The 24,355-nt window shown below is 40.7% G+C and overlaps 1 protein-coding gene across 1 annotated transcript in view; it reads right to left on the bottom strand.

Moving 5' to 3' along the window:
• Positions 1–24,355, bottom strand: part of SORCS3 (sortilin related VPS10 domain containing receptor 3) — a 277,450-nt gene that overhangs the window by 88,861 nt on the left and 164,234 nt on the right. Inside the window, exon 6 of the mRNA XM_008643870.2 lies at positions 15,384–15,457. Coding sequence (XP_008642092.2) covers positions 15,384–15,457 — 74 coding nt within the window. The remainder of the gene's footprint in view (positions 1–15,383; positions 15,458–24,355) is intronic.

Genomic DNA, 24,355 nt, shown 5'->3' with positions numbered 1-24,355 from the left:
CCTGCTGACACATTCCCCAACTTGCTGTAAAAGCAGTTTTCAAAATGTGGAGCCTGCAGCCAGAATTGCAGCAGGCATAGGATAATTTTCCAATTAAGAATTCAAACAACCTCTGAATTCCATTAAAAGGAAGCAATTGTTATTTTTTTCTATCTTCTGCTGCTGCTTTTCCTTTCTGTTCTCATGGTAGCTCTTGATTTTTATGAGATCTTTCCTCCCTTCAGAAGAAGACTGTGTGTTCTTTAAAGTTGAGGGATGGACATGATCCTGGGAAGATCCTTATCTCTATCCTGAGGGAAGAGCATTGTGCATGGATGCACATTTACTAGGCCACTCAGCTAATATTTCATCTCTGACTGGGAGGGAGAGCCAGTGAGAAGGGCAGGGAAAACACAATATTCTGCACTGTAACTATTCCTGAAATGTTTTCCTATAAGATGCTGTATACTTCAAACTAAAAAAATGCCAACACATGCAAAGAAATGAAAAAAGAAAAAAGACTCTCCTGGTTACCTGCCTACTTCACACCCCAGCTCACTTCTACCAACTCTAATGCCTTTCCATGGAATAAACAATTTTTGCATTTTTTTCTACCCATTTTGCAGATGCCAGCCATTTAAAGGTGAAAAGGAGCATTGAGATCTGGCTCCCCTAGCATTTTAAATCAAAACAGCTGAGCAATTCCACTTGCCTGCTGTTGATCCTTCCTCCCTAAACCATCAATTGAGAGTAAGAGATGCTCTATTGCTCTATCTCCTGGACCCACTAGTTTGGGAGGTTTGAGTGAGTATCACTGAATGTGAGCACCATTTGTTTTAGGGGTTTACAACAAAGTAAAAGCAAAAATTCAGGTCACAGGAGTCAGCCTTCCAAACTTGATCTGGAACCTGCTGGACTGAGCTTTTTGCCAGGGGTGTGTCTGGTTTCTGACCAGTCAAAGTGGCGTTCACCAGCTTTGAAAACAAAATCAAAACTTTTACAACAGAGACTCCCAAGATGCTGACTTGAAAACTCATTTTTGCAGGTTAAGATGTCAGACTGAAGGCAATCTCCAGTGTGCATGTAAAGAGACAGAGGAAACAGATGGATACTACCTATCAGGATGTTGTGCAGTAAATAAGGGCTAGAAACAGCAAGGAACAAGGCACATTTATTGTGCAATAATATGCAAGGGGGGAAAAACTCATCCTCTTGCTGCAGGCAACTGCAGTTAAATTAGTGGATTAGTGGATTGGATTAGCCAATTAGTCTGCTGTAATTTTAATTCCATCCTGCTCCAGAAGTGAATAAACACTTTTGTGTGGTACCAGGCAAGCAGCGCATGGAACTAACTCACCCAAGCAACACAAGGGCCATGCCTGTATGGGCATATGGAAGCAGAAACTAATCCATTCACTTCCCACTCAACTGACCTGGAGTTTTCCACATGGCACCCTTGCTAAATGACACATACCCTTCCAACAGGCTTCTCCTCTATCTGGTACTGCATCACATTTGTCTGGGTATCAGTAACTGTAGTTGGCTTCAGGTGGTCAAGACGATTCATGTATTAATTGGTCTAAAATCAGCTCCATCAGACATTGACTCTGGGCACGTAGCAGCCCACTGCACACAACCTGTACACAACCCTGGGCCAACCACCCACTGTGAACTACCATAGTTAAGAACTCTACAAATGTTGAACTGTTGGGGAAAGAATGTGTTTATTAAACACATAAAACACTGTATCATTCTCTGCGGCTGAGCCAGGGGAGACACTGCTGGATGTGTTAGGATGTGATGAGGTCTCTGAAGAGTTATGGGCAAAACCTCCTTGCACAGCATATTTCAAATGAAGCTAGGGAAAAAAGCTGGGCAGGAAGATACTGTAAGGAACTGTCTTAGCCAGGTCCCTGGAGCTTTCTACATCTTTTCCAGTGCTAATTTCCGTGACGCTACAGTTCTGGACATCGGCAGAAGTAATTGTTGTGAGACTTAGCTTGCAAGATAAGGGAAAAAAAATTGCCAAGTTTTTATTCTCAGCTAATTTCTTTTCAGCAAAGCCAATCCTGTTTTAAAAGGTCCCAGTGAATTTTAAGGAGGTTTTCTGCCTGGTATCTCAAAGAAAACAAAACTTAAGGTGTTCATGGCATGTGCATGTGTTTCCACATGTACATACATGCATCTGCCTCCCTGCTCCTCATCCCCACTAATACCCCATGTCTAAAGCTGCACCTTCCCTGTAAACTCAGTGGATCACAGGCCCTGAACTACAAAGTTGCTACACACAGTTCTTTCATGGATACAGCAGACCAAGAATGGGAAAATCAATCCTCTCCTCGAGGGGAAAATTGACATTTAGGCTCAACCATGTCAACCACCACCAGAGAATCCATGCAAGGCAGCAGCCTCTGCTGCACACAGAAATATCTCTTTCTCTTCTCAGTACATAAAAGAAAGTGACCCCTTATATCACAGAAATTAACAGGGAATACCTTTAAAGTATATTTAGCAACAGAAAAATTGTTGTTGCCTAATATTTTTTCTTTTCCCTTTATGCTAACACCAAAACCTATGCACAAATATGTGTTCTCATCCAGTTAATAGGTCTTAGTCCTTTAAAGTCCTCTGGCATTTTTTTCCCAACCTATACCATAACCCCCAACAAATATAACTACATTTTTGTGAAATATACTCCAAAAATTGTGTGGGTAGAAGGCCAAAGATCCTTATTCACAGCCCTGTCAAGGTTTCAAAGGCCCAGCAACACAGACAGGGCATGTGTTGGCATCTTAATTTCTCAGTGGTGCCCCTGAAATAGCTCCTTATGGGGACTGAGGCCCATGCAGGCAGTGTCAGCCATGCCAAGCCAGCCCTGGTTGCTGGTTGCTCCCAGGTGCAGCCACAGTCCTGATGCTGAGGAGCTGAACATGCTGCTCCCATGCAGCTGCTGCTCCTGACTCATTGGAGTACAGCTGATCCAGGCTATGCAGGGGTACTCCTGAGGGCTTATCCTAATTGAATAAGAAGCCCTTTTTTTTTTTTTGCCAAGTCCTAGCAGTACCAGCATCCGTATATGTTGGAAATAATGAAGCATCAGCTCATCAAGTTAAGATGTTACTGTCCTGAAGACATCTCAAAGCCTGAGTGCACGACACACCATCAGCTCTCTATCCCATAGGCATCCAACACCAACAGTGCTGCTTTGGAGAGGGCATTTCTAGAGAGGAGAGAAGGGATTTACCTGGGGTTTAGAGGTCTGCAGATTTTATGGTGGACAAGTTTTAAGCACATTCCAACATAAGGGTTTGATTCTGTTTTGCCTTCTACTGGAAGGGACACTTTTTTGCAGGACACTTTTAATATTCTAAATTTCAAGTCCCTTTAGGGAAAAAGAATAAAATATATTTTTGGATTTTTGCATTTTCTTAAAATTAGTTCAGTGCCTACTGTATTATAAAGAGCAGTTAATGATTTCCCAGTGCTTGGCTACCCTCCTTTGAAAGTCATGTACATGGGGAATTGCTATAGATTATTGCTTTGCTTTTTCATGAAACATGAATCAGCCCTGTTTGGGATCACTTTAGAAAAGCAAAGTACATGCTCAAAGATCCTTCAGCTCAGCCTGGCAGTCCTGTAGCTGAAGATTTCACTGGAGTTACTTCTCTCCCTCAAAGGAAATGTTTGTAAGACTTGTAATATTCCTCTGGGTTTGTTTCCTAGCAGAAGTATCTTAAACCTGACCCATTCAAGAGATGTTTTACACCAAAATAAAGATTATCAGTTCACTGTGTGTTTAATTGCCCTCATTTGTACAAACATTTTCCAATTGTAAATATGACATGCCCAAAATGCTGAGGCTCAGTGATTCAGCTATTAACAGAGGCTGAGGCAGAATAAAGTGCTTCTGAAAAGCTTCAGAGCGAGAGCATCATTTAATAAATGAATGCAGCAGTAGATGGATAAAAATAAAACTTAAATTGTCCAAAGAGGGGATGCCAGTATGAAACTTGGCACAGACAAGATGTATAGGATTTGCTGATGAGCCCCACATGCCTATGAGCATTGTACATTGTATTAATTAAGGAAGAATGAGTCTCTGCATTCCTTGTTGCAGGATATTGTGAAGAATCACCCTGGGATAACATGTAACATTCTGGAAATGAATTTGTGGTTCATTTCATGCATTTTGGGGAAAAACAATATGAAAAAATAGATTTGTGTCACAAACCTTTTGTGACAGTTGTTTCTCTGCATTTCAGACACTAACCTGAAGAGAACAAATGGCTTATTTCATTCGACTTTTAGCCATCATCCAGAAAAGAAAGAGAGAAAGAAAGGAATGAAGAAGAAGGATAAGGAGGAGAAACACGGAGCAGAATAAAATACTCTGTTCTGGACCAGCAAGCATAAATGCATCATCGTGTCTCCTTGCCCCCAAAAAATCACACTCAATTAGCTGCTGAGAGTGAGATGCTCATTTGTCCCAACACCACAAGAGGAAAAGACAAAGAAGCAGGAAACAAAAGGGATTCTGGCAGCAGACAGATATGCAAAGACAGGCTCTGTCTGTAGAAACAGCAAGTCTGTGTGGCTGTGATTAGTAAAAGCAACAGTGACATGAGGTCAGCCGATCACCAAGTGTCTCGTGACAAGACAGGTTTGCATTCAAAACAGAAGCATCCTCACAGGCAGAATGGAGAGATGAATAAAACAGACACAGTCACTTGCAGGTCTCTGTCAGTAAAAGAGCGACACTGTAGCAGGAGAGACCAGAGAAACCACACACCTCTTGTGGGCCCTTTGCTCACACACCTCTTGTGGGCCCTTTGCTCTAAGGTAGGCAGGTGAACAAAGAATAAGGAGACAAGGCTGCCCAGGGGGCTGAGCACTAGACACACTCCCAGCTCTTCAGAACAGCAGCATCATCCCCAAAGCATTACCCTGTTCAAGTGAGAATGCTCAGGGCAGAATGCTGCAGTGGGAGTCATGTCAAGAAGCAAAGTTGTATGGTCAAGCTGTAGGTAAATCAAGAGCTTCTTTGTGAGGCTCTTAATCTGTGGTTACAGAGGAGCAATAAAAGGAAAGAGAAGTACAAGGCCAAATGAAAAGTAATACTCTGATGGTTTTTTATCCTCAAGGCAAATTCCAAAGTGCCAGCACACTGTTCAAATCTAATGATTTGTAGAAAGAAAAAAAAAGAATTCTGGAGAAACTACTGCAGATCTAGAATGGCTTTAGGGAGTCACTATTACAGATGGCCCGAAAAATCAATATTGTAATGGAACATGGCTCCTTCCCTCAAAGATTTTCAATCAAAACCTGAAAACGAAAAATACTGTGAGCAAAACCTAAGAATCCGTCTGTACCCTTTGGCCAAAAACCTGACAGAGTTTTTGGCTTGGTTTTCTTTATTTTTTTCAATAAAAAGCAGGATTTTCTCCTATATGAGAAAACCCAGATCTACTGAAATCAGCTCTAAAGTCTACAGGTATTATTTATTATCTCCTGAGTATTTGCTGGCAGACACAGGTGAGTATGTTTCTCTCTCAAACTCACCTACAGAACTCCTGATATTCCACTAAACATGGAAATGTGTCTACCTCCCATTTTTATTGCCTTCTGCCCAATGGAGAACAATTATCTGCAAGATAATTACAGAGCTATGATAACCACTGCTAAGTCTTATTCCAATTAACTCACTACAAATATGCAAGTGAAACAGCATCACTCACTGGCTTCTCGTCCTTGTTCTCTATATGACCAGCAAGACACAACTTACTGAATCAACATTATTTAAAAGAACCTGTAGTGCAGCTAATAAGATACTCCTTCCTGCCCTTACATTCTGATGTAGCTTCATGCTTACTGTGCTTAACAACAGCAAAATTAAACTCATCTCATTCTACAGAGGAGACTCAGGGGAATGCCAGGGAATGAAAGGATGGGAGTTCCATTTTCTTCTCTTGCCGAGAATGAATTCTGCCTCATATAACTGCTGATGAATTGTTGTTTTAAGAGAGTTTGTTAATTTACAATAAGCAGAAGGCATAAAAACGGACCTCCTTATCTTTAATGGATGTTACTGAGCAACACAAATGGTTCACATTTAAATTAATGCAGAAACATCTTATCTGTTTTGCCATGATAAGACTGTTCTTTCCTTGCAGCATGGGCTCAACTTCTTCTGTTAAATTTCAGCAGCAGAAATCAGTTCAGTGAAATCAACTGGAATTTACCTGGGTCCTTCCTGATTCTTCTTGAGAAAATCTCCTTGAAGAATTTTGAGGTATCTAGTTTCAAGTAAAAATGGTCCCTGACAGTGCTGATGTACTTGGTGAGGATAACTCCTGCATTAGATTGCAGCTTCCTCCAATGCAAGGATGCTGCCAGCCCCAGTTGCTGTAAAGAAACAAGAGCTGTAAAGGTGCATTTATTGAAATCAAGTGGGCCATCTGGGATGAGGTCTGGGGCAAAGGGAGGATGGATCCACAAAAGATGCTCACTCCTGATGCCTGTAGGTGTTTCTCCACTGAATGAAATAGCCAGAAAATTATGTCCATAATCAGAGTATGTGAAAAGGTCATTCCTAAACTTCTGAGAACAGCAGTGATTTTAAAAGAATTCCCAAATGTTTATCTTTCAGTCATCTGAAAACAAGAGGGATTCCCTTCCACACTGAGAATTCACCCATTTTTCCAGAAACAAAGAGATTAATATGATATAGAACAGAAGCTGAAACCTAACCCAAATTCCCCACCAAAAAAAAAAAAAAAAAAGGGGGAAACTATTCCTTGCTAGCCAGAATACACAAAATATGATGCTACCTCTCAGCCTGGCAGCCTGGCTTTTGATTAGCTTTGCCAAGCTATGACAGTATGGGAGATCCCCATATGCCTCAGAGGGATGCATTATTCAATATATTAATTAGAGGGCTGGCTTTCATCATTGCTTCCTACAAAGTATCACAAAGAATTACTCTGGGACTGTTCCTGACAGGCTGCAATTAATTTGTGTCTGAGTTCACGTGCATCAGGAGAGGCAGGATGAAGTCAGGCCAGGCAGACTACATGAGTCAGCAGTACAGCATTTCAGCTTCCAACACTGGCCTTTGAAACACAGTGATGGGGTTAGGAGAGCTTATTTGTCACCTTCTTGCATGAGAGGAACACAGATCCTCCCACCATGCGCTATTCAGTCAGACATGGCACTGGGATGCCATCCAGGGATCAATACAAATTGGGAGAAATATCCAACAAACTTCCTCAAAGCATTCCTGGTCTTTCTTATTAGTGGTTCATCAAGTCTGCTTCAGTCTCAGACACTTAGTCAAAGACAGTGTGGGGGAGGTGGGGGTTATAGAATTATCCAAGGTTAGCAATGGGAGAGATAAGAGAAGAGACTGGCCCCTGGGACATAAAGAAACCTGATAGGTGAGAGACCAAAGCAAAAGGCTTTTTGATGTCTGAAAGCACTAATTGCAGAGCAACAGGTGACATTTAGAGGTAGGCATTAGATTTAAACCAAATTAACAAAAATATTTCAGCCCTTACTTTTTGAGGCCTCAAGGAAAAAAATAACTGCCAGCCACAGAACATCTAAAGACATAAATGTGGCAAACACCACAAATTGTACTAAAACCACAACAAATCCCAAATTCTAAAGCCAGATAGTATTTATGTAAGGACATCCACAGTTACATTAGTGGAGAATCCTTCCTCCTGCAAGACACATTGCATTTCTCAAGCAAAAGGAGGTAAGAGAGAAAAAGAAAGAGGTTAGAAAGAAAAGTCCTTCAAAGACAACTTATTCCAAAATTGCCCTTCCAGAGGATATACCCTTCATTGAAAGAACTCATTATTGCTGTGAGAGCAGCCAGAATTACAGAGGTGTATACGTATTGTGAGACTTTATCATGTGGCACCTTTCTTATGGTTCATTTATTTAGTTCACAGGTTTTAAAGGAGAATTTAAAGTATTTAAAATTATTTCCCTTCATAATCACACAATCACACACAAGCCTTCTAGCCAAGATGTTTTTAGTATGTTTTGTTGGTTGGTTGGTTGTTTTTTTCTTGTTAAGAGCTTTTAGCCCAGGCATCCATGGGACTTAGTAAAAAAGTCAAACACTTGTTTTCCTAGGAAAGCAGGCAGTAAGGAGAGGAGCACCACACAATAGTAAAGCATCAGCTACTACTTAGAGCTTACATGCCTAGTACAAGAGACTAGTTCTAACAAATTTCCTTTGTAAGATTAAGTCATCAGTCAGTATAAACATCCACCAAACCCCCAGAGATTTTTGGCTTTAGTCCCAGGTAAACTAGAAAATAGTCTGTAATACTTCTCCAGTACTGTACTTTGGGTTTTTTTCCCACCTTCTACAGAGATGCTTTCCCAGATCCAACTATTTCTGTCAATCTCTCATAAATTTGTTCAGAAAAAGAACATGGGCTGTGCTCAGAAAGGGGAATAGTTGTCTGAACATCACACGGACCAAAGGCACTAATGGAACCCGTGGGGTCTGTTCAGTGTCTATAAAAAAGTCCTGCAGCATTTCCCAGAGACACGGAGTGAAGATTTTTCCTGTTCTTAGGGTAATTTAGGTTTTTATACTCTTAGATATCCATAAAATCTATCACAGTGTCCTTGGAAAAGCACTTACCAATCTGTAGTTGAAAACCAGGATAGGATTATGTTTAGGAAAAAAACATCACACACTTTGTTTCCCTGCTTTAATTTTTTAAAAAATCATATATTGCAAAATGAAGCTTTATTCAAATTTTAAATTGACTTTAAAAGACCATCCAAAAACTGTCAAACATTACATGATATCCCTTTGTTAAATTTTTGAGAGAAACATTTTGATAATGTTACCATGAATTCTAAAATAACTTTCTTAACTTAAAACTTTTCAACAAAAAATAAACACTATTTCAGCCAATAAAAAAGTATCTACCTCTATATGCATGTTCCATTTATATCTCTGCCACTGAGTTACTGTGTAATCACAAGTGAGTCACCTACAGCCTAACATTTGGAAACACTAAGTGTCTATAGTGCCGATGGCATTAATTGTAGGCACACAAAATGAAATAAAATCCCTAGCTTCACAGTTTCACTTTGCCCCTTTTTAACTGAAAAGGAAAATAAAATTTGGTTTATTATCACCATGGTCTTTAATTAACTAAAGTGAACTTGTAAGGAAATCTTCCAATATATGCCAAGAATTTTTGAGAAGATCTCATCTCTCCTGAATTCGTATTACAGAGCTTGAAGCTAGAGTTTGAAAATGTTGTCCTCAGCCTAGCACACTTCATGGTCATGGTGGCTTGAGTAACACATCCCAGATTTATGTTAGCTTCCCGGGCTGTTCTTGCCCACGGGGCATGGGAGGCAAGTCCCTTACCAGAGCCAAATGAGTCATTAGCCCAAGGGAGGCTCCACTAATAGGCACTGGGTACATGCTTTGGTGATGCTCGTAGGTGTAATCCATGGCTGCCAAACTGGAGTCATTCCTTTTATCCATAGCTCCATGTATGGTATGGTTTAAATTCTGAAAAACTCAAATGTAGGATTATTTAAGAGTCAATTTGACATTTACAAGACTTTGTTTTCCTAACACTAAACTTGGCTGTAAAAAATCAGGCGATGTTTCCCCAGCACCGTGCAATGACACCATCTGGTAGTTAATGATTACTGGGATTTACAGGAGAGACAGGCACATGTTTGACTAACCATCTCTTTGCTGACAAACTAGGCAAGTAAAGTTAATGTCAGCTGTATCCAAAGGTCACTACTGGAACTGCTGCTGAAACTGCTCAGTGGACCAAAACTGGCACTGGAATTAGGAAATATCAGTGCTGTCCCAAAGACAAAGAAATAAAAACAGACACAAACATCTGTGTGAAGGCACATACAAATCCAGATAATAACCCTTAGAAACACTGAGGTAAACCCCTTAACTTCTGCTACATTACTATCAGATATCCAAACCAGACTCTGCTATAGTCGTCCTGAAATTCAGGCTGCAAATAAAAAGAAATACACTGGCTGATACTTTTTATCATCTGTTACTATCCAAAATCACAAAAAAAGACTGAAAACCTTGCCCTTGAAAGACAAAATTTGTTGTCTCATTCCTCAAACAACTGTGACAGAAAACCTTTAACTCCAAAGCACAACTTAAGTCAGTGGATATGCAGCCTCCTTCTTTCTCCAGTGAAAGTGTTCCCTTCTCCCAATTTTTAATCCTCAGAGATCAGTCATTGTGTCTGGCATTCATAGATACAAAAAAACGACCGCAAAACAAAACAGAAATCTGGTTGATTATCACAGGGGAAAAAACGGAAAAGATAAAATTCTAGGGAGATTTATTGAGGGAATCAGTAGTGTATTTGAGAACTGCTTAATACACCAAATTTTTCTACTTGCAAATACAAACGCTGGTCCTTGAAGCCACACTAGTGCATGTCCTATCTTCCTCGTCCCAGTCTCTCCTTTCCTGCCTTGTTGGTGTTTTCTGTCCAACTTTCATCATTAGTGTGTATTTCAGTGGCTTTTACTGACTAGGTTCATGCTGCACACTGACTTCAGGGCTCCAAATATCCCCAGAGGCATTAGAAATGCTGGGCAGATTTCTCCCTCTCTTCCACACAAATTCCCCACTTTCCTGCTCCCAGGCTTTGACAGAATCACTCACAGTCCCAGAGAGCACGAGTTAAAAAATAAATGAGAGAAGGGAAATGTCTAGCTGTAACAAGCAAAAAAAAAAAAAACAAAAAACCAAACAAGGAAAATGGTTCCACATCCACCACTTCATATTCCCCAGTGATGATGGAAGGCAGGAAACAGGAATGTGTTCTCCAATAAAGAAAAGAAAAGCCCTAAGAAAGGGTATGGGTGTCCCAAGGAGTATAGTCCTGTCCTCTGCTCAGGATGGTGATTCTCGTGCCTGCTCAGCAAACACAGGCAGGGCCTCCAAAGACAGGTGGACAGGGGATGACATTCACAGCCATTCAGCTGACTGGACAGAAAACACAAGTCCCCTTGAGAAACTTTGTATTTTAAAGAATTAAGCCATAAGATGATAAAAGGATTTCATCTGCCACTAAAGCATCTTTTCATTCTCTTGCACCCTCCATGGCTCTTAATCTACTACTGTAGCACTTCACATTTAGAATATCTGAGTACTCCACCCACTACAGTCATCAAGGTGCTCTCCTTTCCCAGTCTCATCCACAAGGTAGCAAGGGAAAGTCAGCTGGAGTCACCCAAGATGACAGGGAAAAGCTGTGGTCCATCAAAGTGCTGGGTGAATGCTCCAGTAGCCAAACTGCTTAGCCCCGTTGTGCTGCCGCAGGAAAAGGCAGAGGTAGTAAAAAGAACTTAAGGTCAATTCAAGTCCTGTGAGTTTTTATCAGAAGAGCAACAGTACTTAGTCAGCACAGAACACACCATGTGTTTTACAGGCGAGGAAACTTCCCCAACATTTCTACTGTACAAAATATGGGCTTTATTTTTTATATCCTCCACATGGCAGCACAGGTGTCTAAGTTACAGTGACACAAAATGAACAGGGCCCAGAGGGAGCTGCAGAAATGTGTTCTGAAAGAAAAGAACATTGAGTAGGCTTTTAACAAACTTTGCACCCATGCTGGTTCCAGTTATCTTGAGTGATCTTGGAATTTCTGTATCACATTAGCGTAAATTCCCTATTTCTAGTCTTACAGGATCCTAAGTTATTAAAATCTGAGGCCAAGGCACATGGGAGCCAAATCTGGATGCCTGTACATACATCAAGTAACACATTCTGTTCAAGCTCTGCCACTGCCATCAGTGGGTGTAGTTAACAAATGAATCACTACTACCGAAGCAGAGAACTCAAATCCTAGTTTTTTATAACTATGAGTGGCCCAGGGGTGAATCTCAGCTCATGCACAAATTTTGAGTGGGCTCAGGAACGGATGAGAGATGTCCCATGAACAGCTCAACATGTGACATCCATATGGGATGAGAACACAAAACTACAAACGAGTGAGTAGCACCAACATCTATGACTAAGGAAAGAAGTTGAATAGAAGAGCCAGGACACAATGCCACAAATTGGGATTGGAGCTTAGGGCTTTGTTTTTGACCAGAGGAGAGCCATCACAGATGCTGGTTACTAGAGCTACACCAAAAAATGCAGAGTGTGTCCATGACTAACAGAGAGGTTGTGCTTACTCTGCTGAGAGAAAATTCACATCCCAATCTCACAAGCTCTGAAGCAACTGCAATTCTCTCCTGGCCTTAAGATCTCTATCTGCAAGGTCTCTCAGGGAAGGTATAATTATTCAGAAAGAACTCAGAGAGAAAAATAAGACCTTTCCCTGTCAGGTTGACTGACCCCATGAACCAGGTGAACTTTACAGTCTTCACAAGCCCATTCAAAGCAGCCTGAGAGATGAAAGTCATGTTTTGAAGGCAAACATACTCAGCAAAGCCTGTCCCAGATAAAGCCAGCTGCATTCCAATCAGACGGAGACCGTCCCATTTCATGAAGGATGCTTACCTGAGCCTCTGCTAATGAACGTGCAGAGCAGCAAACAAAAGAGCAGCTTACCTCATTTTGGCATCTCCCTATCATTACTATTTCAACTTCCATGGAAGTTTGAATTCAGAAGTTGAATAATGTAGTATTTGATAGACTGATGGCACGGACAGCGATAGGCTGGTGACGTGGAGAGGCAAGCTTGCCAATAACACCAAGCTGAGTGCTGCAGTCGACACGCCTGAGGGAAGGGATGCCATCCAGAGGGAGACTGACAGACCTGAGAGGTGGGTCTGTGTGAACCTCATGGCTCTGGGAGAACTTACAGCACCTTTAAGTAGCTAAAGGGAGGGAGTTTTCAATTTAAAGATGGTAGATTTAGAATAGATAATGGGAAGAAGTTCTTTATTTTGAGGCTGATGAGACAATTGAACAGGTTACCCAGAGAAGCTGTGGATGTCTGTCTCCTGGAAGTGCTCAAGGTCAGGCTGGATGGAGCTTTGAGCGGTCTGGACTAGTGGAAGGCGCCCCTGGCCCTGGCAGGGGGGTTGGAATTAGATATCTTTAGGGTCCTTTCCAACCCATACCATTCTATGATTCTGTGAGCTTCACAAAGTAGTGGCTCGTGTCCTTTTGAAACTTACAGCTATACCCACTTTTCTCTCTCTTTCATAGCCCAATAAAAAGAAATCGACAAACTTCTGAGGCTAAAATGTTCTTTTTTGCATTTTTTTTCTGTACAGATCTTACAAGCCAAAGCTTGCAAGCCATCACAGTTTGTAGCTTTAAAAGGAAAGGAAGGAAAAAGAGAAACAAATCAGCTAAGGAGAGTTATTGTGTTCCACAACTTCAATACCTCTGATCCCTGCACTATGAATTGGTTCAAATCCCTCCCACTCTGGGAAAAACCTAATTCACTCTCTTGGGAAGCTTATTCTCAGCGGGACTCTGCTGTTTCTGAGTAGAATGAAGATTTCTAAGTTTATGTCTTATGAGTTTTAACTATAGAAGACTTGTACATTTCCTAAGAGAAAAAGGCACCTGAAACAGAGGTGTTACATAATGCACTGTTAAAGAAGAGTGTTCAAACTGCAGGCAAAAGACTATGAAAAATGAGGCAGACTGTGGAAAACAACACATATTTGGGTGTGAAATGGACAAACAGGCAATTTCCATTAACCATTATTATATGAAAGCAGAAAATAAGGCACAACACTACAACCTGTCCTTTAAGAAGAGATTCTGCTTTGTTCCCAAGTCAACTTAGCCCTTGCGCTTTATCCTCCAAGAAGCCTCTCTCCCCTAAGCTCACTTGTGTTATTTGAAGGGTGGGGTAAAATTATTCCAAGGAACAGCTATTCTGCTCTGCAGAAGGATACACCAGGAGAGGATCTACACTCACCTTTCTCATGTGTACCCAGTATGAATAGTGAGATCAAAGGATTTTTGATAGTTACGTCAGTCATCCACCTGCCACCTGAACCCGGAGAAAATAACTTCCTTTCCTACATTATGGAATTGTGGAACAGTAACATGGACAGACAAGGTTCTAGACCTTTGATATATTTTGCAGGTCCATGTGACTTAGGAGCCTTAAGACTTCCTTTCCTCGGTGTTCAAAACTTCCTCACATTGTCCAAATTCCTCAGGCACACTAAGGGAAATCTCTAGACTTGATGCCAAAAAGCCATGTTTTAACTGTTGGAGCCTAAAGATGTTTAGAGAGATTTGCAGAAGGATGTAGGTAATTTAAAATAAGGAGTCTACCTCCAGTGCAAGGTGTGGAAACACTGCAAATAAAATCTATAGATATTTTGGGCCTGGATTCCAGGGGCTTTAAATGAGGTACAAAAATGTCTGTGTGAATTTGACTCTAAAATGATATAGATATAGATATAGATATGTAACATGCTTTGTAACTGGGAGTCAACTTTTAAGTTTTTCAAGTCTTTTTTATTTTTAACCACCCAAAATGTTACCCTCCGGTTCCTTAATAATACAATCTTTTTTGGTCTTTAAGACCAGACACTTCTTTCATCTATACACAGATTCTGTAAATCAGCACTTCTACACATTCACACACACCCCATCATCTGGCATATAGTAAGTACAGAATTATGAATCTGATTCGAGCCCCATATCCTAAATTCAACTACAGAAGAACTACACTTCTCTTTTTCTCTCTAAAAGTCAGTTCTTGAGCCTTCACATGGTGCAGAGAAGTTTGGAAAAGAGGCATCTGAGATGGCTGAGCCTGGAGATAGGAACTAAATTTGTTTCATCATCTGATTTTAAGACACTCTTACAATTTGAGGGGTTGACACTTGGGAAATGAGAAGGAATTGAGTCACAAAGCAGATTTTTAGCAAACTGCAGATCTTGGGCTTTCACTAGTCACTATAATGAAACTGGCTCCTCAGAGAGTGATTTAAAGCAGAGTGAATCATCCCTTCTCACCAAGATTGCATAAGGAGACTGGTCAGAGTGGCTGGCTCTGCACAAAGACTGTGTTCTAGGCTAAAGTAACTCTCTGAAGGGCTGAAAAACAGGAGGTCTAATGATCACAGGCTTGTCACTGAAGCACTGGGCAGTTTCTCTGTGTTACTCTAAGCAGGTGTATAACAAAGAAGCAGGAGTTTTGCAATTATCAAAAGACTTGTACTTCTCTGTAAAAGACACCATGTTTTATCAGACAAGAGGTACGAACACACAGACTGTGGCACTGCAAGGCATGTTCTGAGTTTATAGCACTGATGATGAACAAAACCAAGGGTATACTTCATGTTCAGGTAAAGCAACCAATCCCTTCAAGTCAGATGCCCTTCTCCCCTCCATGACCTACCCAAAGCAAGCCAAGCCAGTGCCCATAACTCACCAGTAAAACCTGTTTGGAGTGACCCGCTCGTGCATGAGCTGCCATTTCCTTCCAAAGTCCATGGAGCTGTACAGCTGAAAGACAGAAAGAGAGAAAGTATAAACATTGAGGAAGAAGAAGACTGTTGCTAGATAAAGTATTAAAATCAGCTCACATTAAAGAACATGAATGGATTGTTTACAATAATTGTACACAATTATCAATCACCCTCGCTGCCAGGGGAGGCTAAGAAGGCAGTGTCTTCCATTCACTCTTAAACCAGCTGGGCTCCTGAGATTCAAAAGCAGGTTGTCTCTTCCCAAACCATGTCAAACATCTTTATGCTTCCAAATTTCAGCTGTCAATACATTCACTGTGACTGCCATGTAACAAAGCCAGCCATCCCCCTGGCTTTTTCTGCTTAATAGGAAGCAGGTGACACGTGAGTTCCTAGTATCAAATAGAACAAGAGACAAATCAGACTAGTCAACATGACTCTGATGAGGTAGTGACTCTATATTCAAGGTCATGCTATGATTTGGCTTTATGAAGTGAATCAGTTCTCTTCTGTATTGAAAAGTAAATTGCTCCTAACTTATATTTTCTAATATTCAGAACGAGGTCTAAATATTTAGGTAAGTCAGAAATCAACCTTCTCATTAGTTAAACACCAAAGATAGTGACATGACTCTTTTTGGAAGCCAAATTTTCAATATAATGATCTTTTTGAGTCTTTCTGGTTAACAAATGACACAGGTGTAAGGTAACCAAATTTCCATGCAACTCCATACTGAGTTTCAGACGTGTTTGCTTCATATATACTCTGCTTAATACCACAAACACCATTCTTCATAGAAATATTTTCTTACCCACAATTCATCCTCTCATAATTGAAATATATGTAAGCTCCTTTTCTCTAACTTTGTGCAAGTTTGGTTCTTCAGAGAAAAAAATACGCTTTGAGAAATAACTACTATGTTTTACTACTAGATCACAGAGAACTAATTATCAGGCAGCATTTTGAACAAGATTTCAAATAAATTTAATTTGATTTAAATTCTGGCTTAACAAAACAAGAGTTGATTGCCAGCTAAGGAGGTAGACAACAGAACTGAAAGACTTTAATGTTTGTAATAGCCAAATTTAAGTCCTTAATGGAAAAACTGTATCATTTGAGCACAGGTTTTGCATTGCATTTGATTTGAGTAACTGGATTTGTAAACTGGAGGCAGGTCCATGCTCAGATTGGAAGGGTTCACAACCTAGTGATGTGTCCTGTGGCACTGCTGTGATGGATGGCTAAGTGTGACTGGAAAGATAAACTGCGTGTGTTCACACCGAAAATTAAAGTTTCTTGAATAGGCAGTATCTTTGACCACAGAGATGCAACAGCCACATCAGACCTGGACCACAGATCAATTTGGAAAGATGATTGGAAAGGGCTGTTTGAGCAGTGTCCAGAGCCTGAGGCAGTTAATTAATTCTTGCTATGTTTGTACTCAACTATACAAACAAATCACTGTATAGCCAGCAAAAGGAAATTCAGAAACTCAAATCCAGACTCCATCAAGGATCAAGACAAAAGACTCAGTCCTTTGCATTTATGCCAATATGAACTCCAGTTTGGCCAATAACAGCTCAAGCCGACAGTAAAACACATGAGGGGGAAAGAGATGGAAGCAGACGTCCTTCAGTCTTCATGTCAAAAAGGGTTCCAATTACGTAGACTTCACTCCAGCCAACATCACTGAGCTAGTGGTAAGAAATTTTAGGAAAAATTTTTTGCCCCATGTTGTTCAGGAGATCAGACACAATCTGAATATTCTAATTTGGCCATATTTCTTAAGCACCGTCTCTAGACGGGGTAACATACTGCACTAAAAGCCCACAATAGCCAGACTTCCTCTGGTTTTCAGGTGATTGTCTAAAAAAATACGATAGAGTGTCCTCTGCCCCAAAAGGAATTCTGTGTAGATACAAAATAAAGCAACAAAGCATCGCTTGTCTTTTTTAATTAAAGGAGCTGGGAAAAGAAAATTCCTTGTCCAAATTCGAGATTAGGCTTATGAAGTAGGCATCAATATTAAGGTAACTAATTCTCAGAACACACAGGTTTTTAGAAACAATAACTGAGAATCCACACTCCAAAGTCAAAATTCTACAGTCCTACAATTCTGCCCTGACTTTAGCACAGTGCCTGCCAGGAATATTCCTTGAGTCACTGGGCGTGGTTTACACACACAAGGACCTCAGCACAGACCGAGTTGCATCAGTTGCATCAAACAACTTGGGTTATCCTTTATATGTCCTGACTACAGGTGCAACTTACCCAGGCTTCAGGCAACTTAGGCCCAGTTAAGTCATGCTCACAAGCAAGTCCAAGTGGGTCTAGCATCCTCATTGTATTCCGTAATGGATTAACCATTCTCACCATGAGAGGAAAGGATTAGCAAAATACATCCATTTCCTTCGATTCTCTTTTATCTTTTGCCCCTGGCATTTCCTTTCATTTTGCAGCAGCATAACAGCAGTAGCTACAGAAAGCTCACTGACATGAAGCACAATCTCTTTCTTACTACTCATGTCTCCCAGTGTCTCTTTCAGGGAGCTTCCTGCTCTGTATCAAGTTAAAAAATAGAGACCAGCTATTGGTCTGGGGTTTTTTTCCTTCCTTTTCTCTATTAAAGCTCAGACTGACTGATGTCAGAAGGATTAAACTGAACTTGCAGCCTTTATGTGATTTCAGATAAAGAGATAAAAAGGATATTATTCATTTCAATAACTTTTATTTATTATTCACCTACTCATTCTAGGCATCCACTTCAAATTTTAAACAGATGTCTGAGTTTTAAAGCTGTATGACAGAACAAATCCCTAAAAGGCTTCTCTGGCCCAATTCACTTTTACAGTATTATTTACAGATGCAAATGCAAAGGTTAATGTTGAATAAATAAATAAAACATAAAGTGATTTCTAGTATGCATTAAAATTGAATATATACATACACTTTTTGTTTATCTCCCTTCACAGGAGAAGATATGCTTTTAGAAAAGACAACAAATTTAGTGGCAAGTACAGCAGATTTCAAGAGAAATTAATTTGTCCTAAGGCTGAATACTAAGCAAAGGAAATAAATGATGTAGGTACGGTGCCAAGATTTTCCCATTTTAAAGCTCTGCTCTGGCTCTTTAGTGACAAGTAATCTCTGGCATTTCCACCTCATGGAGCACTCCAACACATTGGTTCAAGAGGGGTGGACTCCAGCACACCACGAGGGTGTACTGTGAGGGCATGGCCTTTCTGAAGCCTCCTCCTGCTATTTGATTTACTCTGATGACTGAAAAATTAAGACCACTATGGGACTTTATGTATGGGCTGGTCTTGTCTCTTGATGCAGTTAGAGTGGCATGCAGAGGATTTGACTCTGCCTCTACTCAGGAGCCTGATCAGACCTACCACTTAAAATAGGAAAGGCTGCACCATCAAGGAGGTAAATAGCAAATATTTATCCAAAAAGCATCACGATACTCCCCACTCAAGGATTGTAGCACCAAACATATCACATCCACCAACACAGCCCTGCATTTCACCAAGAACACAATCTGTGCAAGGAAAGACGTTGGCAGCCCCGGTGATACACAACTCTGTTTCCGTACAGGCCAGACCTTAACTCCTGCTTGTTTTGCTCAGCACAAATCTAAACCATAAGGATATTATGTACCAAAGGCAGAATGCTTTGTCTTCAAACTCCAAGAACACAGGCAACGTTTTATTTCACACCAGCATTGTTTCCAAGTAAATTGGCAAGCCCCTTAAAGAAGGAGCTTTATCCCCGGTGTCAGATTCTGTGCCAGAAGCACATTCAGAACTACAGAACTGTAAAGAAAAGAGCTGTACCTATATGCTTGCAGAGTGTTTCATATGAAAAACGCTGTTGCAATTCTCCAGTACAAACTCTCAGGGTGACACATCATGTTGGCTGGCTTGGAAGATCTTGTTCAGGGTTGTGGGTAATTTGCTTTGGGTGTTTTGTTTATTTTACCAAGCATAGCTAGCAAAAAACCAAAAAAAACAACAACAACAAAACAAACAAACAAACAAACAAAAACAAAACAGAAAAAACAGAAAAGGATTGTTTTTCTGGAGAAGTAAAGCTGCTCAGAGCTGGAACAGCATGAGAAACTGGTCTGCTTCAATTCCACTTATGGAGAGAGGGGAGAAGAACAAGCAAAGAAGGAAACATGGAAATTCCACGAAGAGACTCAACCCCCTGGTGTTAGTCATCCATGTCTGAGCTAGTCACCAAGACTCATCTTCAGAGAGGCAAGGAACTTCTAAAATTGCTTGTTATTCAAGCCTTAGAATTCTCCACCTCTCTCGACAGATATTACAAAAAGCTCACAGTGACTAGTGCAGAAGGAGATGACCCCACCAGAGACACATGATCTAGCTGAGATGGATTTCATGACCTATTCCCTGTTCTCAGGCTGACCTGCTTGGTCTTCATGGGGGAAGCACACAGAAGAATGAAGACTGAAGGCAAGCCAAGGAAAGACCAAGCATACAATAGCCTGGGCACACTTTACCACTGCAAGAAGCACATACAGATGTCACTTACAGACTGAAAAGCAACAGACAATGGACTAAAGAAATTCACAGAGCTTTGATATTTACAGACTTTCATTCTTCTACACCCATAAGAAGTAGGGCACCAGGAACATACATAAAAACTTATAAGCAAATAAAACCAAATATTATTTGTTGCCATGAAATCAGGTCTATTGGCCTGAGCAAACATCTGGCGAGACTCTCCAGAGTTTCCTGTCTGCCAGCCATCCAGGAGTGCAAATGATGTCAGATAAAGTGAGGAAGAGCAGCTGAACTACATGCATTTAGAGGAACAATTCATTTGTTACATAAAATATTATACTTTCTCCAGACAATACATACAGCTGATGATGGAAAGATGTATTCAAAATAAATGCAGCAGGGTGAGAGTGGGTCTAGTGGTAATAACTTGGCAGCAGCTGACACATGATGGAAGAAGAGGGTCAGATTAGCCTGGCCTGCTTGGCCTCGGAAGAGAACGATCCCAAGCAGCAGCTCAGATTGCTTACATGAAAAGATGGCTCTGATCCCAGAAAAGTACAAAGCAAACTAACACCTTCTCAGTCAGAGCTGGTGGGAAAAATCTACAAGATGTGTGGAGGGTTCCTGCCAAAAACTTAAACCAGGGCAGAAGAAAAAATTAGGTCAACATTTCTGTAGGAAATTGGACTGCATGCAAAGGACAACGCAGAAAAGAAAGTCTGTTGCAGGGTCATAAATTTTCTCTACAGAAGGAAAATGACCTTGATCACTAGAAAAAAATTAAAGAAAAAGCTGCAAATTCTCAGAAAACTGCAAGGTGTATCTTTTCTCTACATTTCTGTGTTACAGATGAAACTGCAAAAGAAGGGTGCCACCACTAATATTTTTGAAAGTTCATTCCTAGAAGGAGGAAAATGAACTGAAGGATATTTTCTCTACAGAAGGAAAATGACCTTGATCACTAGAAAAAAATTAAAGAAAAAGCTGCAAATTCTCAGAAAACTGCAAGGTGTATCTTTTCTCTACATTTCTGTGTTACAGATGAAACTGCAAAAGAAGGGTGCCACCACTAATATTTCAGAAAGTTCATTCCTAGAAGGAAAATGAACTGAAGGAAAAATTCACAACACTTTTCAGTCTCTAGAGTACAGAACAGATAAGCAATGTCTGACAACTGCCAGTTGAACACAGGATAGATTCAGTATAGCCATGAAGACAGGTATTAGTACCCCAGAAACACTCCCTACTTCTTTACCACAGCTTCCATATCTGCTTTTTTAAGGACAGATGGATACCCCTCCCTTTCACAGCATCAGTGCAACATTTAAACCGTGGGGTCTATACAAACCCCTTTCTCTGGTTCTCCTGGGAGGCAGGACATGTTACTTGCAGCACTGTTGGTACAGGACTCAGGTCTAATTTAATTCAGTGGTGTGGCTGAAACCAGGTCAGGAGCAACCCTTGCCTTGGAAGTGGCTTTATTACCACAGTAGAAAAGGCTGCATTCAAGGAAAGATTTGAGGTCTTCCTCTCTTTCTTCTGCTCCACCATTCCCCTCAGTCTGGGCCTTAGTGAGACAGCTCTGGAGTGTCAGCAGTTACCATTAGGGACACAAAGGCTAACATCACCTTCAAGCTGATAACCAACTCAAGAACTATCTGTGCTTGTTCTTTCCAACTCCTCCAAGGGAAATACCTGTCCTTGCCACGTTGCAAGGTGAGGCTCCAGTGGTACCAAGATCTGAAGCTTGGAAGTGCTTCTGGACCCTTAAATAATGGAAAAAGTCCTTTTCTTCCTTGTCACAAGCTGCCTGGAAACCACAATTCAGGTAAGGCACTCTAGACAGCTCCACGCTAAAGTAGCTAAAAATAAATCCTGCTTCTCAAGCCAAAAGATTTGTGCAACAGCTGGTGGGGCTGAGCTTAGGAGAAAGAAGTCTACCAGCACCAAATTTATGGCCTTTGTTTACACAGAGTAGTAAAAACTAGTAATTGTAATGAAAACAAATGGACCGGTTTATCTCTTTACTTTGATTTCCTTTCCAGGTGATTAAAAGCTGCATCAAGAGACCTCATTGCAGCCCAAGGTTCTTCTCTAGCATTGTACAGCCAGATTGTCTTAAGCATGGAAAGAGAACATGCCCAGAGTGATGCATGTCTGAGACTCACCAGAGCTGCTCAGTTCCCCACAGATGTTGTGTAATAGATGGGACACTAGAAACAGGCTATTTTGAAAACTGGTCAAGAGAGAAATTAAATACTAAATAAATTTCCATCATCTGTCCCATACAGAGAGGAAAAAGAAAGTAAAGGTTTCAGAAGCTGGGAAGGTTGGGGGTTTTTTTTGCATTTTAAGAAAAATATTTCACATGCTTGTCAGTAAAGTTAGGTCTTCAGGCAAAAGAAATTCAGTCTCCATCCCACCGCAGTAAGACACTGGTCAGGGATCTTCTGCACAAAGACGAAATGCTTTGGAAATGTCTGACTCCATGTTATACTTGTATAGCTCATTTCAGACCTGGTTTCTAATGAAGTCAGGCAGATTAAGACAATGCACTGATGTCAGGTTTCACGGTTTCCTAGTTAAAAAAATGCTTTCACTCAATGGATCCACTTTAAACCCGATGCTGAAAGCAAGACTTGCCTCTCTCTGTTTTGCCACTGCATCTCCAAGAAAAAGACAAAAGTGGATTAAACTGGTAAAAAAAAAAGTCCATTCCAAAACCTTCACAATTCAGTTTCTCTTAAGCCTTATTGGTTAAGCACACTCAGCCAAAAATCTGGCACTTCTGCTCAGAGCAGAGCATCTTTTGCTTTTCTACTCCATGACTGGTTTCTAGCAGAACAAGAAGTCCAGATACAGCTGCAACAGTAGTGTCACAAGTAAGTGTCACAAAGAGCTTAAGGTGTGTTTTAGCCATGGGTGGAAAACAGGTTCTCTTTCTTTCTGCTTCTCCCCCACCTCCAGAAATGCTAGAGTGGTGCCGAAGCAAGATGAAAAATATTACTTCCATGATGTTTTTTCTTAAACTGAAAATCTGGAGAAAAAATATGTTCAATTTGGTCAATCAAAACATTTCAATCACTTCTAAAGAATTTAGCTTTAGCAACTTGCAAAAGATACTATAAATAGAAATGCCATTTTGAGGGAAGGCTAACTTTTCTGATTGCTTATTTATTCCTTTCTCCATGATATTTTAACCATTTCAAAATCAGCTATAGAGTTTGGTGGAGGACTAAAGTAGAGAAAGGGAATGAGGGATCAATACTGGAACCATGAAGAGATCAGAATGGGATGGAGATGGCAGAGCTGCCTCCTGCTACCAGAGGCTACAAGGCACACCAGGAGTTATCTTTACCAGTATTTCTTCCACCGACATCCAGTAGGCACAGCCAGAGGCAGAGAAGGTTTCAGGTTGCTCCTGTTGTCCCCAGATGCTGCTTCGCTCCTTTTTCCCCTCTCTTTAACAGTCACAAAAGACTGAATTGGCTCTAATGGCTGTTGATTTTTCTGTCTCTAAGCCGGGCTGATCCCTTTGTCCACCTTCTTCAGCTTAAAAATCATTAGGCAGTGTTGGATCTGAGGTCTGTGCTAATTGGATCCACCAACCACGTGGATAAATCCTATGCTGCTGTGCAGGTCAGCCTGCACTGAGGAGCTCTGTGTCCTCCCAGCCTGAGGAAAATGTTCTTTGCTCCTGTGGGCTCTACATTGTAGGCCTTTAGAAGTCCCTCCTTATACTCCATCAATGGTTATACTCCAGAAGTTTAACAATAAGGGGAAATAAATGTGAACCACATGTCTAATGGGAAGATTTTTCATTCAAATGTGCTTTATTGTGTGATATATGCCTTTAATTACAGTGCAAGCATCTGGGTACATTCGTTGCTATTACAGACCAATCCTTCACGTTTATTGAGCATAAGACTACAACGGACAAAGCAGGAGAGGCTGAGACATTAGCCAAAGTGGGACATAAAGCTACAATCACATGCTTGGCTGTTCTTCTCCTCCTTCCTTTACAAACCCTGTGGCACTATCTGTAGGTTAACCTCTATATTATACAGACCAGGATTTAATGGCAGAGGGACTTTTTCAGATTAGTGGAAGAAATAGATTTCACATCCCCATACCACTTTCCAAATTCAACTAAGATTTTTCTGATTTATTTCTTTATGTGGAAAAAAACATTTCTGAAAGTGTGTGGGCATTAATGAATAGGTTTTGAGACTGCATTTAGAACAGCGTTTTATTCTGAGATGTAGTCATTGTTCATGTAAAAAATTTCACACAGCTTGAAAGAAATATTAGTCTGGTCTCAAGCAGTATATGTCATTTAGGCAAAATTAAAGCAATGTATTCTGCCCCAGTTTAAATTGTACATTATTTAACACATGCACCTG

Source organism: Corvus brachyrhynchos, unplaced genomic scaffold (assembly GCF_000691975.1).
Source record: "Corvus brachyrhynchos isolate BGI_N302 unplaced genomic scaffold, ASM69197v1 scaffold61, whole genome shotgun sequence".
NCBI lineage: Eukaryota > Metazoa > Chordata > Aves > Passeriformes > Corvidae > Corvus > Corvus brachyrhynchos.
The sequence above is the reverse complement of the archived record's forward strand: the minus strand, read 5'-3'. Positions and strand labels throughout refer to the sequence as shown.